General features: G+C 42.7%; 1 protein-coding gene across 1 annotated transcript; it reads left to right on the forward strand.

The window, feature by feature from the left end:
- The first annotated feature begins 13,394 nt into the window (after positions 1-13,394).
- LOC147900566 (C-8 sterol isomerase) lies at positions 13,395-15,163 on the forward strand. The gene is made up of 3 exons (XM_087377030.1): positions 13,395-14,121; positions 14,254-14,403; positions 14,482-15,163. Exons 1-3 carry the CDS (start codon positions 13,522-13,524, stop codon positions 14,761-14,763), a joined length of 1,032 nt encoding a protein of 343 aa, XP_087233156.1. The 5' UTR covers positions 13,395-13,521; the 3' UTR covers positions 14,764-15,163.
- Positions 15,164-16,974: the final 1,811 nt, after the last annotated feature.

Genomic DNA, 16,974 nt, shown 5'->3' on the forward strand with positions numbered 1-16,974 from the left:
ATAAGCTAGATTTCTCACCAGTAGGAATCCGCACACATGGCCTTGCATACACAACACTTTCACACATAAAAAACATAGACAACCTTTACTTACTTCAACCACTCCAACAACAACATCTCCTTTAGACAAAGATGTTCACGATGAAATGAAAAGGCTAACAACTCATTCAAAATGGAAAACACTAAACAACAAAATCTACCAACACACACAACTATACTGATACAATCTTTAAACACTAGGTCACTACATAAATACAAAGAAGATATACAAGCCATAGAGTCGCTTGTCGATTCTGATATTATATGTTTGCAAGAAACAAAAACTGAACACTACCAACCATATCTAACATCTGACTTCCAATAAGCAAGGATGTAGGAGAGAGCTTGAGAAGTAGCACATCATAATTCCCTTGGAGTCGACTAGGCACAAGTGGTTGTAAAATGAGAGAAGAGAGAGGTATATGAGAGTACAAGGGTTATCCCTCTCATCAAAAGCTGGATATGTATATAAGGCCAAAAGTTTGACTTTGATCTTCATTGTGTACTTGCAAGTTTGGAGGAAGAGAAGCTCTCTCTTTCTCTTCATTCTCTTGTATTGAGCATTCTTGATTCCTCCTGAAAGTGGTCTTGTGATTGCCACTCTCACCATACCCCATTCCCCTCCCTTGCACTCATCCCCTTCCCCCTCTCCCTCTCCCCTTCCCCCTCCCTCTCTTTCCTCCATGTGGAATCACTTGCACATGATCTAGTAGATGCTTGCGTGACACAAGTGTACGGCTTATGCATATGGAGCTCCAACAAGGAGATTTTTGAGAGTATCGGCTTTGATGGGATTCCTCCAAGATCTCCACAACACGTGAGTCACCAGTAGAGACCAAAGGAGTGCTCCTTTCTAGAGGGGAAAATGTAGGGGTTGGGTTTCTCATATAGGAAAATTCATGGGGTTTGTGCCTGATGATGCTTATCAAATGTCACACTGGGGCAGTGTTATTTTTTGTGATCCACGCAATGGGTCTCATTGCGTTGCGGCTTCTTATCGTTCAAGGCAAGAAGCTACTAGACTTTTGCAAATGACATGACATTCTTTATGAAGGGCATGACAAAGAGCCTAGGAGGGGGTCCAAGGATCCCTAGAGAGGTATTGGTTGGACTTCAATTCTAGGCTCATCTGGAACAAATTTGGTCATCTTCTTCTCATCAACTAAGGACGTTTAGACTAGGGGGGCTTGTTGGCCTTCTGTTGAATTCTACAAGGGTAGACAATTAGATACTTAGGCTACAGGGTGGGTATTGACATTTTAATAGAGAAATAGATTGATTCTAAGCTAGAGTGTGTGTGGCATAAGCTTTGTATTGGACTCAACAAAACTCTTCCTAGTAGGAAGGTCCCTCATAGCCAACCAAGTCCTTTTGGCTACAAAATGGTACATATGCTTGTGTTAGTATTTTCTAAAAGATGCAATCCTAGAGTCTGATGGGATTGTTTACAAAGCCTCACCACCCCTTGATGATATGGGTAGTTTTCTAGGACCATCTTGCTCCTTAGGATCTAGTTTTTGCATAGATTCCTTGGATCCTTCCACTCTAGACAATATAGAGTGGGGTCAAAGTCATTCTTTAGCCTGAGATAGTTGGGGACCCAAAGATGATGGGGCTCTGGATTTTCTTAAGTGGTAGGGGATGAGGGTATTGGGAAGTTTGGGTAAGGGTTGGACCATTCATCTAGGTCTAGTCTTGATAAGGCAAGAGGGGTTGCATTGGCATCTTTGGTTGTGGACAACTTGCCTCTTTGAGAGGTGCAATGGGGATATGGGAGAGTGGTTTGGTTGGCATGTGTAGGGAACTTGGAGAGGATGGAGGAGGTTCCCTTCTTCTCATACATGACATGCATTGGAGTCTTTAGCCTACACTCCATCGAGAGTAGCACAAGGTTGAGCAGTAGGGTCCCCAAGATGATATCTCCTTATTTTTGTCACACTTTGTTGAGGACTCACCTAGCCCTAAAGGAATATGCATATATTCATTCTTTTCAACTATATAGTATACAATTAGTCATTTGTGGTGTTATCTCTAGAAGTTCCCTCTTGTCTCATCTTCATCTCCTCCCCCTCTTCATATTTGTTCATGGTATCAGAGCTCCCTTGTCCCCTGCTAAGACATTGCAATCCTTATAAGTGAGAGATTGAGGTTGAGAGGTGTTCATTATACATTCCATTTTGAGAAATTTTTATTCATCTCTTATTGAGAGTTCTTGAGTGTTTTCTTTGTGAGTTCATTTTCTATCATAATTTCTATTCGATTCATTTCTTCTTATGAGAGATTTTTGAAGAGATTCTTCCATTCCTTGAGAAAAACTTATGTTCATATTCTCTTCAGTCATTCTTGAAAGGTGAGGGAGAGAGAGGTTATTTGTTCATGAGTCCTATCCTATTCTCTATGTGAGAGAGAAGGGTTAGTCTTCTATTGAGAGAGAGAGAGAGAGAGAGAGAGAGAAGGGTTTTTTCCCAATTCTTAAGCCTCTAGAACACATCCACATGATGGTCGACCACAAAGATATACCACAAGGGCCCCAAAAGCTAACAAAAAAGTATAGTAAGGCAAGGTAGACATAGGCAGCACACAAGTTGGCAGACTACAACAGGTGTCATTCAACAAAGAAAAAGCACATAAAGCAAGCCATGCAAGGACAACCTCAATAGCAACAAGTAGTTGCATACGACTAACACAATGCATGTAGCTAACACAATGCACAACATGGATGCCTACACATAAGCAATGGCATACAAGCAATCGATAACAAGGGAGTTATTGAATTGCAACACAGACTTGCACAAGCAAAAACGCTACATGCTCCAATGATACACAAGAATGACAAGTAGTTCAATTCATCTGGACATACTAGTAGCTCCTCCAACAATTGTATTGATGAGAAGCAAGGTTTGAGATAGAAAACACAAGCACTAGACATGGATCAGACTTCAAACAAGTGACTAGCTACGATAAAACATTAAAAACATAGATGGCACTCCAGCCAGTAATTCGACTCAAAAGCACTCTGGGAGGCATTGTCAGTAGAGAGTAACATAGTAGGCTCTAAAGATTAGATGCTGATAGCCTCACTGGACTACAATGATAGAGAAAATCATCAAGTATGGATGGATGACAGAGCTTCTTTAATGGAATCTCCATCCTACAAAGAATTGGTCACCCTTTAGTTATCTAGAAATTTGATGAGAAGGATAGGGTGATGATAAAGTCAAGTCAAGACTTTGACATGTGTCACACAACCTCATCACTCTATCCCATGTCATCATTTTATTTGCCACATTATTAGCCCATGTAACCTTGACACATCATGGTAGGGGACGAGCATTTTTCGAGCGAAATCTTCTGAGTGTTCGAGCAAAGGGAAAAAAAAGCTTCCAACTATGCAAAATTATGGTAAAAATGGATCGGAAGAAAACATAGTTTCACTTAGAAATATGCAAAGTATTATATCAATGCCTATTTTATATACAAATATTTATGTGAATCTTTGGGAATGGTGAGAACATAATGGGATGGCTTTTGAAGAAACCCACATGCAGAGTAGACTTCTCTATGAAAATTCCCTTATGATCCTTCTTACAACATTTACCTAATAGGAGGTGACATTGTTACCCCAGTTATGTACAATACTCAAACACATATAAATGAATGAAAAAGAAGATTAGGGTGGTTTTGCACCCACCAAAAAACTTGTGTGGCTCTCTGTTTCTCTCTCTCTCCCTCTTCTGTTCTTATCAGAGCCCGAGTGATCTAGCTGAGCGTGCGTGAATGCTTGAAGCTCAGTAGCTCTGTGGGAAGAAGGAGAAGCTCTGTGGGAAGCTTTGTGGGTGACTTTACTTGCATCCGAGTGTGCAGAGACCTTAGAGGAACCTTTGGAAAAGTCACTTTGGCTTTGCGAAGTGGTTTTGAGTGCCTGTTAAGAGTTTTCAAAGAAAAAGTCGTTTTTTAAGCTTTTCCCTGTTCCGTTCGATGATAGAGACTCCGTATTGACTTGTAGAGGAAACTATTGCTTGCTTTTAGTATCCACTTCACTTCAGGAGCTTGGAAACACCTTCATTCTTGAATCTGGGATCATTTCATTGGATTTTTGACTCACTGTGCTAGTTTCTGCGTTTTTTTTGCCCAAGCTTGGAGCAACCATTTGTCGATCTGTTAGTTCCGGTGGACTCAGGAGGTCCTAAAACTTCTATGTTGCTCATCATTCACACTCCGGTGGAGTTTACAAATAGCTCTGTTTCCAAAAACGTTTTTCAGTCCATGTGTTGGACCTAGTGATTGAGACCACAGTTTCCAAAACCGTTTGTCCCATTGTGTTCTGGACACCCAAAAACCCCTACCTGTCAGTTCTTGCGCAATTTGGTGGAGGATTTTCAGAGTAATAGATCTCTGTCTATTCGATTTTGTCTCTCTGTTATGCATTTTTCATTCTAAGGTTTTGAAACCTTAGATTTATGCCACTTGGTAGTGGATAAGTGTTGACTCCCATTTCTCACTCATCGGTTGGGATTTTGGAGTTCTGGCAGAAGAGAGATATTTGCAGATTTTCTTGCTGATTCTGATTATGCAATGGCACCCATGTTTTGAGGCATCTCAGGTTCTATTTTTAGTAGCGGTCATTACCGTGGGACTATGATTTCTTGAGCATACGTTATGCAAATCACTCTGGTTGTAGTTTGAGCAGTGTGTGCTCATTCGTGGTGTGCATTGGGTTGCAGTGGATGATTTATAGCCATTTGGATGCATTACGGTCCTTATTGGATGCGCTGATAGGCCCAAATTGCCTTGTGGGATGCTATTTTTTATGGACGCTTTGCAAATGGATGCTATTTTATGCTGAGGGACAGCTTTGACACATTGCAGGTGATGCACTGATAGTGCTATGCTCTCTTGGATGAGATATTATTGATGCATATGCTAGTGGACGGTGTTTATGCTTGAGTCATTTGGCACTTATTGGCATTTTCTTTTGGGCCAGATTTGTGCATATGGATGCATAGTATATGCACATGAGTCAAATGCATCTTTTGATGCTTTGAGCTTTGAGTTTTGGTGATATTTCACTCTATTATGGCATACACATATGGGTGCACATGGTATTTGGTGTGATTCTCTCTTGCAGGCACTAGCATTTGGGATTTTGTTTCATTTGCATCATGGCATCCTCTTCCATGTCTAAAAAGGAGTTTTTCAGCATTAAAAAGTTTGATGGGACAAACTTTTCTTTGTGGAAAGAACAAATAAGGGATGTGCTTATTCAAAAGAAGCAGATTAAACCCTTGGCAGGGATTGAAGCTAAGCCTGCAAATATGTCTGAGGATGATTGGAATGAGTTGGATGCATTAGCAAAGTCTACTATTAGACTTCATCTTGCAGAGTCAGTTTATTTCACATTAGTAAATGAGCAGACTACGAAAGATTTGTGGAAGAAACTATGTGCCACTTATGAAAAGGAAACTACCTCTAATAAAGTTTACCTCATGAAGAGGTTGTTTGAGCTGCAGATGAAGGAAGGGGTCTCCATTGCTTCTCACTTGAATGAATTCAATATTATTTTCAGCCAGCTTCAGGCTCGGAAGATGAATTTTGATGCGGAGACTAAGGCAATATTTCTCTTATGTTCATTGCCATCCTCATGGAATACCTTCCGTACAGCTGTCAGTAACTCTGCACCTGGTGGAGTACTGAAATTTGATGATTTTGTGGGTAGCTTGTTGGCCGAGGAGATTAGACGAAAGTCTATGGATGACAACAAGCAGGATGCAGCCTTAAATGTGCAAAGGGGCAGATCACAGTTCAGGGGGAAGTCCCAAGAAAGAGGGAAGTCTCGTAGCAAATCCAGGGCACGGAACATTGAGTGTTACCACTGTGGCAAGAAGGGCCATATGAAAAAGGATTGCTACAAGCTAAAAAGAGAGCAAAAGGATAAGAAAAAGAATGTTAATTGGGGTGCAAATCAAAAGGAAGAGAGTCCAAGGGAGGACAAAGGAAAAGTGAAGATCGAGGAGATCAATGCAGTCACACATGATAGTGACAATGACGTTCTCTTCATGTCTAGTTTATCTGCAGAGTTGCTTACCACTTCAGATGATGCATATTCCCAGGATTGGATTTTGGATTCTGGCGCTTCATTCCATGTTACTCCCCATAGGGAATGGTTCTCCACTTATGACAGTGGAAAGACAGGTTGTGTGCATCTTGGAAATGACTGCATGTGACATAGTGGGAGCAGGTGGCATAAAGTTTTCTTTTGCAAATGGGTCTGCATTTGTTTTGAAACAGGTGAGACATGTGCCTAAGCTGACCAAGAGTCTTATTTCAGTGGGTCAGCTAGATGATGCTGGTTTTCACACCACTTTTGGCTTTCAGAGTTGGAAAATTCAGAAGGGCTCTATGCTTTTGGCCAGGGGTGCCAAGTGTGGGACTTTGTATCCATTACATATATCAAGGGTATTTGATCATGTTGTTGCAATAACCGAGCAGCCAAGCACTTCTTTGTGGCATTGCAGGTTGGGGCACATGAGCCAGAATGGAATGAAACTCTTATGCCGTTTGGGTTATGTACCGCATTTGAATTTCTCTGATTTTGAATTTTGTGAGCATTGTCTCTATGGGAAGCAGACTAAATCAGTCCATAAAAGAAGGGGAAAGAAAGAGTTTGAAATGCTTGATTTGGTGCATTCAGACATATGTGGTCCCATGCCTACACGGTCATTAGGCGGGGCTGAATACTATGTGACATTCATTGATGATGCAACTAGGAAAGTGTGGGCTTATGCTATAGCTCGGAAGAGTGATGTGTTCCAGGTATTTCAGAAATGGCTGGCCTTGGTTGAGAATCAGTCAGGTAGAATGCTTAAATGCCTACAGACTGACAATGGTGGAGAGTATCTCTCTCATGACTTTCAGCATTTCTGTGATACACGTGGGATTAAGAGGAAGCTCACATCCCCTCGTACTCCAGAGCAAAATCCAGTTGCAGAAAAGATGAACCGTACCATTCAAGAAAGGTTGCAATGCATGCTTTCCAACGCAAGTCTTTCTGGTGGTTTTTGGGCTAAGGCAATGAAGACTGCAGTGCATGTGATCAATAGATCACTTAGCAAGAGTTTGGATGGTGGTATTCCTGAAGAGGCATGGAGTGGCAAGAAGCCCTCTTACTCTCATTTGCGTATATTTGGGTGTGAGGCATATGCACATGTGCCAAAAGAGCTTCGAAAGAAGCTAGATCCTAAGTCTAGGAAATGCATCTTTCTGGGTTATGGTGAAAGTGGAGAGATGGGCTATCGTCTCTGGGATCTAGAAGCAAAGAAGATCATACGCAGCCATGATGTGGTCTTCAATGAGAAGAAGATGCATAAGGCACCCATGAGGGATGTGGAAATGAGGAGAATCACTTTCCAGGATGTGAATCCACTAGCATATGTTGATAGACAACAAGCTGTCCATGCACCAAATGTGCAAGAAATGGTACCACCAAGTACTCCCACAGGTATACAATCAAGGGTAGATGATGGATCATCTATTGGTGGAAATGATGAGCCAAATGTGGCTGATATTCAGGTGGGACAACAAGCTGAAATGCCCTTGAGAAGATCTTCTAGAGTGTCTAGACCACCTGATAAGTTTGTTCCAGGGGTAGACTATGTGATGCTTACTGATTGCAGGGAGCCTTCTTGCTACAAAGAGGCTATGATGCGCGAGGATCAACGCAAGTGGGAGTGTGCTATGCAATTAGAGATGAGTTCACTTATGAAGAATAAGACTTGGGACTTGGTTTCTTTGCCACATGGAAAGAAAGCATTGCCATGTAATTGGGTCTACAAGATGAAGGTCACAGGTGATGATGTGCCTAGGTACAAGGCCCGTTTGGTTGCTAAAGGGTTCAAGCAAGAGAAGGGTGTGGACTTTGATGAGATATTCTCTACGGTTGTGAAGATGACCACACTTAGATGCATGCTTAGACTAGTGGCAGCAGAGGATATGGAGCTTATGCAGATGGATGTCAAGACAACTTTCTTGCATGGGGATTTGCATGAGGAAATTTACATGGTGCAACCGGAAAGCTTTGAAGAAAAAGGCAAAGAGCATTTATTTTGCAAGCTAAAGAAGAGTCTTTATGGTCTTAAGCAAGCACCTAGAGAATGGTATCAGAAGTTTGATGCTTTCATTCGGTCCCAGGGTTTTAGAAGGAGTGAAATTGATCACTGCCTCTACACTAAAAGGGCTAAGGATAATAGCCTGATAATCTTGGCACTATATGTGGATGATATGCTATTGGCTAGCAAGAATACTTATGAGCTAGATGCATTAAAAACCAAGTTGCATGAGGCCTTTGATATGAAGGATTTGGGATTTGTAGGTCATATTCTTGGTATGCGCATCACGTGTGATCGGAGTAGGAAACTCCTTTGGCTTTCACAAAAAGAGTATGTTACAAAAGTATTGCAACATTTCAATATGGAGGGGGGGAAGGTAGTGTGTACTCCATTGCCTCCATATGTGAAATTGAGTCATACAGATAGTCCCAAATCAGATGAGGAGAGGGCCATGATGACTAAGGTTCCTTATGCATCAGTAGTTGGGAGTCTTATGTATGCTATGATAGCTACTAGACCAGACATTGCATTTGCAGTGGGAGTTGTTAGCCGGTATATGGCTAATCCAGGAAAGAGGCGTTGGGATGCAGTTAAGTGCATCATGAGGTACATGAAGGGTACCAAGGAGATGTGCATCTGCTTTGGTAAAGGAGACATGCGTGTACTTGGGTACACAGATTCAGACTATGCAGGGCATGTGGATAGTAGGAGATCCACTTCTGGTTATGTGTTCACCTTTGCAGGTGGTGCAGTGTCATGGATGTCTCATGCACAGAAGTGCGTTGCTTTGTCTACCACAGAGGCTGAGTATGTTGCAGCCATAGAGGGATGCAAGGAGGCTATATGGCTTGATCGGCTAGTGGGAGATTTGGGGATTCATACAGGTGTACCGACATTGCATAGTGATTCCATGAGTGCTATTCAGCTAGCACGGAATCCGGTCTTTCATGCAAAGACCAAACACATTGAGGTTAGGTACCATTTCATCAGGGAGGTACTTGAGGACAAGCGCATAGAGCTTGTCAAGGTTCATACAGATGATAACCCTGCAGATATGCTGACAAAGAGTCTACCCAGTCAGCGGTTTGAGTATTGTTGTATTGATGGGCATTGGATAGTATGCTCACTAGTTGTTCTCCCTTAAAGGCACATTGTCCTTTAAGTGGGAGGTTGTGGGGGTTAAAGGTCAATGTGCCTTTACCCCAGTTATGTACAATACTCAAACACATATATAAATGAATGAAAAAGAAGATTAGGGTGGTTCTGCACCCACCAAAAAACTTGTGTGGCTCTCTGTTTATCTCTCTCTCCCTCTTCCCTTCTTACTTCCATTGAGAGCACTCTCAAGGGGAAGGGGGTCTCCATTGACACGTGTGGATGCCAATTGGCCATGTTTATGCTAGTCCATAGAGTTCTAGATGGCATGAGCAAGTGTAAAACACGAGCAATGCTGCGTTTGATCAAACAAAATGTTCAAGATGTGATGCTTGTGCAACTCGACATGGCCCACACATCCAAGGAAACACATGATTTGTTCTCAACCCTTTAAGAGTCCAAGAACAATTCTAGAATTTTGACACTCAAAAACCATATCAATCATAGTTTCCATAATGGCAATGAATATCATCATGCTTATGTACTCAAGGTTAAGGCTAACAACAATCAACTTACAATAGTAAGAAAGACTATGAAGCTTATAGAGCCTTGATTCAAGTCGTCCTCAATGGACTAGGTGAGGGATATGAGAATCTAGGCTAGAGAATGGCCATTCAAAGTCAAGTTCCAACACTTGCACAAATACAATCAATGTTACTTAGTGAGGAACTTAAGACTCAAGGCATTGAGGCAAGAAAAGGTCAATCTAAAGAGCAAGCTTTCATAGCCTCAAACAGAGGCAGAGGTAGAGGAAGAGCATCTCAGAGAAGTGGACATCAAAATTCTATTTTTTCCTCTTTAAGTGTGCATGTTCCTACATTTGTTTTGAAAAATGTGAGACATGTGCCTAAGCTAACCAAGAGTCTCGTTTAAGTGGGTTAATTAGATGATACTGGTTTTCAGACCATCTTTGGTTTTGGGAGTTGGAAAATTTAGAACGGCTCTATGCTTTTGGCCAGGGGTGCCAAGTGTGGCACTCTATATCCCTTACATGTATCAAGGGTGTTTGATCATGTTGTTGCAATAACTGAGCAGCCAAGTACTTCTTTGTGGCATTACCAATTGGGCCATATGAGCCAAAATGGAATGAAACTCTTATGCCATTTGGGTTATGTAGCACATTTGAGTCTTTTTTACTTTGAATTTTGTGAGCATTGTCTCTATGGGAAGCAGACTAAATCAGCCCATAAAATAAGTGGAAATAAAGATTTTGAAAATCTTGATTTGGTGCATTCAAACGTATGTGGTCCCATGCCTACACTGTCATTAGGCAGAGCTGAATACTATGTGACATTCATTAATGATGCAACTAGGAAAGTGTGGGCTTATGCTATGGCTCGAAAGAGCGATGTGTTCTAGGTATTTCAGAAATGGCTGGATTTGGTTGAAAATTAATCAAGTAGAATGCTTAAATGCCTACGGACTGACAATGATGGAGAGTATCTCTCTCATGACTTTCAATAGTTTTGTGATACACGTGGGCTCAAGATGGAGCTCACATCCCCTCGTACTCCATAGAAAAATCCAGTTGGTAGAAAAGATGAACCGCACCATTCAGAAAAGGTTACAATGTATGATTTCCAATGCAAGTCTTTTTGGTGGTTTTTGGGCTGAGGCAATGAAGATTGTAGTGCAACTGATCAATAGATCACCTAGTAAGAGTTTGGATGGTGGTATTCCTAAAGAGGAATGGAATGTCAAGAATTCCTCTTACTCTCATTTGTGTATATTTGGGTGTGAGGCATATGCACATGTGCCAAAAGGGCTTCAGAAGAAGCTAGATCCTAAGTCTAGGAAATGCATCTTTCAGGGTTATGGTGAAAGTGGAGAGATGGGCTATCGTCTCTGGGATCTAGAAGCAAAGAAGATCATATGAAGCCATGATGTGGTCTTCAATGATAAAAAGATTCATGAGAGAGAGAGAGAGAGAGATGTTAAATTACACGGCACAGCGGAACAGAAACTGAACAAAGAATAGAGAGTACACAGCAAACTGGAGAGGAACAAAATTTTCCTTCAATACTGATGTAGTATAGATGATGGCTCCGTCCACCCGTGTGCTCCCACAATGGAGCTTAGATGGCGATCTAGACAGATGCTAAGTGAAGAGCTACTAGTTGGAAGATCTGATCTGATTTGAACTGATCTGATACAATGGATTGGGGGGGTCGCCTCTTTATAGCTATGAGGGTGGTAGTCGGATCAATGTAATCGGTGGAACCGACCAATCAACCTCGTTAGTGGAGCCGACTAGTCAACCTAGTTGGTGAAACCGGCTAGTCATCCATGGAATATTCAAGGAATATTCCTATACCATCGCCTCGGGGGCTCCCACCCTCGAACCCCCACCATGGGGGCCGTTGGCCCCCAGGCCCCAGCAAGAATAAGGGGCTCCCATACAATCACCTTTCTACCATCAATGGTCTCATTGTATAGACCTCATCTGACATGCAAGTTAGGATCCATCCAGTGTCTCGGGCTCACACATGGCTTCTCCTCATATGGGGGCCTTACAACTTGAGCACCTTGGACCACTGCTAGTTACCAGGAGGGTGGGGTATTGAGCATATCTAACACCCCCCCTCAATGTCCACCTGTAGGTGAACTATTTTCTTGGCCCAATGCTGAGTCTCTGAAGATGACCCTGAAGTCGATCCTTCCCGAGTGCCTTAGTGAAGATATCTGCTATATTTTGCTCTGTTGGACAGTAGACCAATTCCACTATCCCATCCTCAATCAAATCATGCACATAGTGATACTGAATCTCTATATGTTTTGTGCGTGCATGAAACTCTAGATTTTTAGCAATGGCCATGCAACTTTGATTGTTGCACCTCAGCACAGTTGCCTCATCCTCTTGCACTCCAATGTGCCGTAAGATCCTCTTCAGCCACACTGCTTTACAAGCAGCAAAACATGCTGCCTTGTACTCAGCCTCGGAAGAAGACAATGCCACTGTTGGTTGTTTCTTACTGATCCAAGAGAAGATACCTGAACCAAAGAGAAACAATATCCAGAAATTGATTTCCTAGAATCAACATCCCCAGCCCAATGTGAGTCACAATGACCAGCCAAGGAAGTGCCCATATCATAGGTAATGCCATAATCAAGAGTGCCCTTCACAAACCTGAGAGACTTCAATCCCCAAACAATAGTGCATCAAGCCTAAGTCAGTCATCTCAAACTCAGTGCTCAACGCCTTTCTTGTTTGCTGGATCATGTCTTCATAGTCACCTGTAATAAGGAGATCATCCACATATAGAACAATAATAGCAAATTTTCCACCTTTCCTGTACACATACAAGTTAGCATCTGAGGCACATCTTTTGAAGTTTAATTTATGAAAAAATTTGTCTATCCTACACACATACACACACACACACACACACACGCGCGGGTAGGTCAATATGTTGTAGAACTAAATAACTAGACAACGTAGTGGATACATCACCCATTAAATAATTATTTCTATCAAGTGCAAGCTACCACACTTTGTTCATTATACCAATCTCCTATTGCATCGTTTTGGAGAGCTGATTCAAGTCGAGATGAAGAGTTTGTCTTCATCAGTTCCAAACTTGGGACCAAGCGGAGCGTATCTCTAACTCGTCGTAGACAGGTCATGCTACTCGTTGAGAAGAATGTATGTATGTGTGTGCTGAGGAGGGAGGGGATGCACATGTGCATTCTTGTATGTATGAGATTTTAGTGCATGTCTCCTACTCAATTTTAGAGTGTTGACTAAAACTTTACGTTTTCATCTTGGCCTCTTGCCCCCTCTAACAAGACTTTGTGTTAAGAGGATGATCACATTGCAAAGGTCTTCTGAGAAAACCTCATTGTAGCAATTCTTGCTCGAGAGAAGGTGCCTCATATGTCATTGTGGCTGCCGTGACGGGCCCCATGCTTGCCGCTCGACCACCTATGCTGCCCCCAACCCTGCGACCGCACCGAGGGGTGAAGAGGAATGGGAAGTGGTAGGGGGAAAAACCAAACGGATTCTTTCTTTGAGACCGTTGGATGTTTAAACTACTCCAAGAGGGCGAACTTACAATTTTATATTTCATGTCCTTTTTCATTGTAAAATTTTACCCTGTACTTCCTTTTGCAACACAAACCCATAAGCGATCTCTCTCGCCATAGCCTTGTCTTCCTAAGCTCTTCTTTTCCCCTTCTCTGCACCTCTGATATGCTCTTGTGCTCGCCATACGCTTGGACCTTAGATGGGCGGCAGAGAACGAACCCCCTGCACCCCCAGCCGAGATGGTTACTTCCTTGAGTGCCGTAAGGATGCTCAGTGTCACTGCTCCATGTGTAAGGCCAGCATCCACGCCACTCTAGACCTTCGTCCCTCCCATAACCTCTTGGGCTCCATCACTAACAGAATCGATCCAGCTTCCCCCAGCCCCCTCAAAATGCCCGGGAAAGAGAACCATTGGCCTCACCGAGACGCCCCTGATAGTGCCATGCTCACTCCCCATCTCAAGGAGCTTAGCCGGCTCACCGGTGTGCGGAATCCGAGAGCCCACATGGATTCGCAGTCACAGCTCGGGAAGAAGAAAGGGGCGATTCATAAGAGGCGCGGACTGCTGCTGCTCTTGTTTCTAATCGCAGCGATGGAATTCGTTCGGCCTTGGGTTATTGGTCGCCTGTTGGAACCAGGCTTCAGTGCAGACAGTGTGAGACAGGTAGCAGAGGCATCCCTGGCGAGGAAGAGGCTTGTTGATCGGCTGGATTTCGTGGGACGGAAACTGTCGAGGGCAGTCCAATCTGCTTCTGTGTCCAACTGTACGGGGATGGGGTCTCGCTGGAGGCTTGCCGAGGTTCTTCCCTTCTTTCTTATATACATCTGTGTCGCATTATGCTTCCTTATTTCGATTAACGTTTCATCTAATTCGATGTTATCTATGGCTGACGATCACTCGTGGTTCGATTCTGTGATTTGTTCGAGGCAGGATGGACACTTCGTCCACTCTTTCTGTGAGATGTATTCCGCTTCCGTGGAGAAAGTAACAGTCTGGGGATATACGGGTAAAACTGGAGGTGTTTTAGGTCGGGGTTTTGTGGACCGATCGTTCACAGTTCTTTCTGGTCTAGCTGTGGAGGTAAGTTTCTCTGAATGTTGTATTTAGTTGGCAGTGTATTTGTAAGGGCAAATGAAGTAAACAGCATGCTGTGTGCAGTGGCGAGAGGGGCGGATAGAGTATGTTGTTCACCCCGAGGGGAGTTCGTGGATAATGCCCAAATGGGCAGCATCTGCCATTCTGTTGGATGGAAATACATGGATTCTGGAATACAAGCGAACGGCTCTGTTTGAAGGTTTTGGGGGGTTGCCTGGTATACTGCATCTGGCCAAGAGAGGGCTTGTAAAGGTTGCAAGGAACGTGAAAAGTTTCATGGACACAGCCTTCTTTGCTCCTGTGCAAACTATCCAATTCGCAGAGTTTAGACCTCCTCCAACATAGCCTTACATATCTTATCAGAAACAGACTTGCAACATATATGAGCTGAGCACTTACCGCCTTCATCAAATACTGCAATGTCAGTACGTACTTGACCACTAAATCTCAAAATCTTCGAATGAATTTGTTTCTTAAAGCCTTCTACATCAGATGGCATGGTGAGCCATACTGAGTTATTTGTAAACTTTATCTAATGGCTGCGATACAGAGAAATTCGGAAGCAAAAGGAGACCTTAGAGCCATGTCATGAATTGGCTTTTGCATGAACCCAATATCGGCTTATTATATCAATATGATGAATATGATGAAGGGGTCTTGGTTTTGAGAAGCTCACTAAAGCTACTATGCTGTGTATTGCAGAAACTTTTTGGGCTTATTTTATTTTCTTCCCCTTTTTATAGTCTCTCTCCCTTCCCAAACAAGAAGGCAAATTTCAAACTAGGGCAAAGCGGCCTGTCTTATGCACCCCTATGTTTTTCATAGTGTAAAAAGGTATTGCACCTATGGATTTTTTAATCTTTTCCAAAATGTAAGGGCATTGCATGAATCGCAATAGAGAGAGAATATAATTTTTCCAAAATACCCAATATTAAAGGCATTGGTGGGCCAGTACTATGCCACATGTAGACTAACTTTACTTTTCGTAAGAGCTTGACACCTAAGCATATTTTTCCTTTTTCATGCCTCTTAGTTGGATCTTTGCATGGAGAAAAAAGGGGGGATGTGACATTTTCAAGTCACCTAACTCTTTACTAGCCCCTTTACCCTATGCGGTTAAAATTCTTAAACTAGGTGCATCTTGATCCCCCCTCCCACCATACGCATACACACACACACACGCGCGCGTGCACACATTTTTTGTTTTTTGTGAAACCCCCCACACACATGTATGCATGCACATATGAAGCATGCTAATGGTTAGTGGAGGATATTGGGATAGAAGGAACCTATGCACATGATGTATGTTGTAGCTAATGCTCTTTGCATCCATCAAAGGTAATTCTTTGGAATTTAGTTACATCACTATTCTATCTAAGGTTGCATAGATGAGAGTCTTCCACTATAATCCTAGACTTCTATTATGCTTTCTTGGGAGCCCTTATTGATATGAGGGGCATGACCTATCTACGATGGTTAGAGAACTATTACGTTGGGTCTCCAAGTCGGATCCTAAAATGTCCTTAATTTCAAAAATTAAAATTTGAAGTTTCAAGACACCCTCCATAGAAGGCACTACTTGGCTTGGCTCTATTCGCACACACACACACACACATGATGCATGCATGTACGGACGCACACACCCTCCCCAAACAACACCTACCCACACACACACATATCCGAGAGTACACAGTTGTGTCACATTCCTCAGCCCAACATTGTCTTGGAACATTCTTCTCATCAAGTATGCACCTAGATGACTCTGCAATCACCTTGTTCTTTTGTTCACCAACCCCATTTTGCTGAGGGGTATACTTGCATGTGAATTGATGTGTGATGCCATGTTGTCTGCAAAAGGCATTGAGCTCTGTGGACTTGTATTCACCTGCATTGTCACAACGGAGAATCTTTAGGTACTTGCAGGTCTACTTTTCTACCAAGGCTTTGAAGTCTTTGAAGGTGGTGAGTGCATCTGACTTTTGTTTCAAGAATTAGATCCAAGTCTTCTTTGAGTAATCATCAATGAAGGTCATGAAGTACAAAGCCTTGCCAAGAGACGGTATAGTAGTCGGACCCCATAGATCTGAATGAATGATCTAAAGAACATCGGTACTTTGAGTCGAAGATGTTGGAAAGGGTTGTCCGTGTTGCTTACCCATGCAACATGCCTCACATACATCTTTTTGAAAGTACAACTATGGAAGCCCCTGTACCATGTTTTTCTTTTTGAGGGCTACAAGGCTTCTGAAGTTGAGGTGACCATACCTCTTGTGCCATAATGTACTCAAATAGGCATCTTGATTCTGATGATGCGCTGCTAGGGCTCTCTGGATTGGAATGGCATAAGAAACATTGAACATTCTTCCAATCTTAACACCCTGAGCAATGATGCATTCAGGACTCTTGAGCTCTCTCACAGTACATCCATACTTGTTGAAGACGACTTCCATGTCACTCTCAGTCATCTGTTTAGTAGAGAGAAGGTTCTGTCCCATTGTGGGGACATAGAACGCATCTCCAATGCTCCCTGCGGTGCCTGCATTACTATGCAAGGGT

The sequence above is a fragment of the Dipteris shenzhenensis genome, chromosome 7, assembly GCF_047967505.1.
Source record: "Dipteris shenzhenensis isolate YYH24624 ecotype China chromosome 7, Dip_SZ_1.0, whole genome shotgun sequence".
NCBI classification, from domain to species: Eukaryota; Viridiplantae; Streptophyta; class Polypodiopsida; order Gleicheniales; family Dipteridaceae; genus Dipteris; species Dipteris shenzhenensis.

What these genes read in the sequence shown, in the direction of transcription:
- LOC147900566 (XM_087377030.1), top strand. Translation starts at nt 13,522, where the DNA reads ATGGGCGGCAGAGAACGAACCCCCTGCACCCCCAGCCGAGATGGTTAC. An exon ending in CTCGCTGGAGGCTTGCCGAG is followed by an intron (nt 14,122 to 14,253) that starts GTTCTTCCCTTC and finishes TGTTCGAGGCAG; the next exon opens with GATGGACACTTCGTCCACTC. An exon ending in TTTCTGGTCTAGCTGTGGAG is followed by an intron (nt 14,404 to 14,481) that starts GTAAGTTTCTCT and finishes TGCTGTGTGCAG; the next exon opens with TGGCGAGAGGGGCGGATAGA.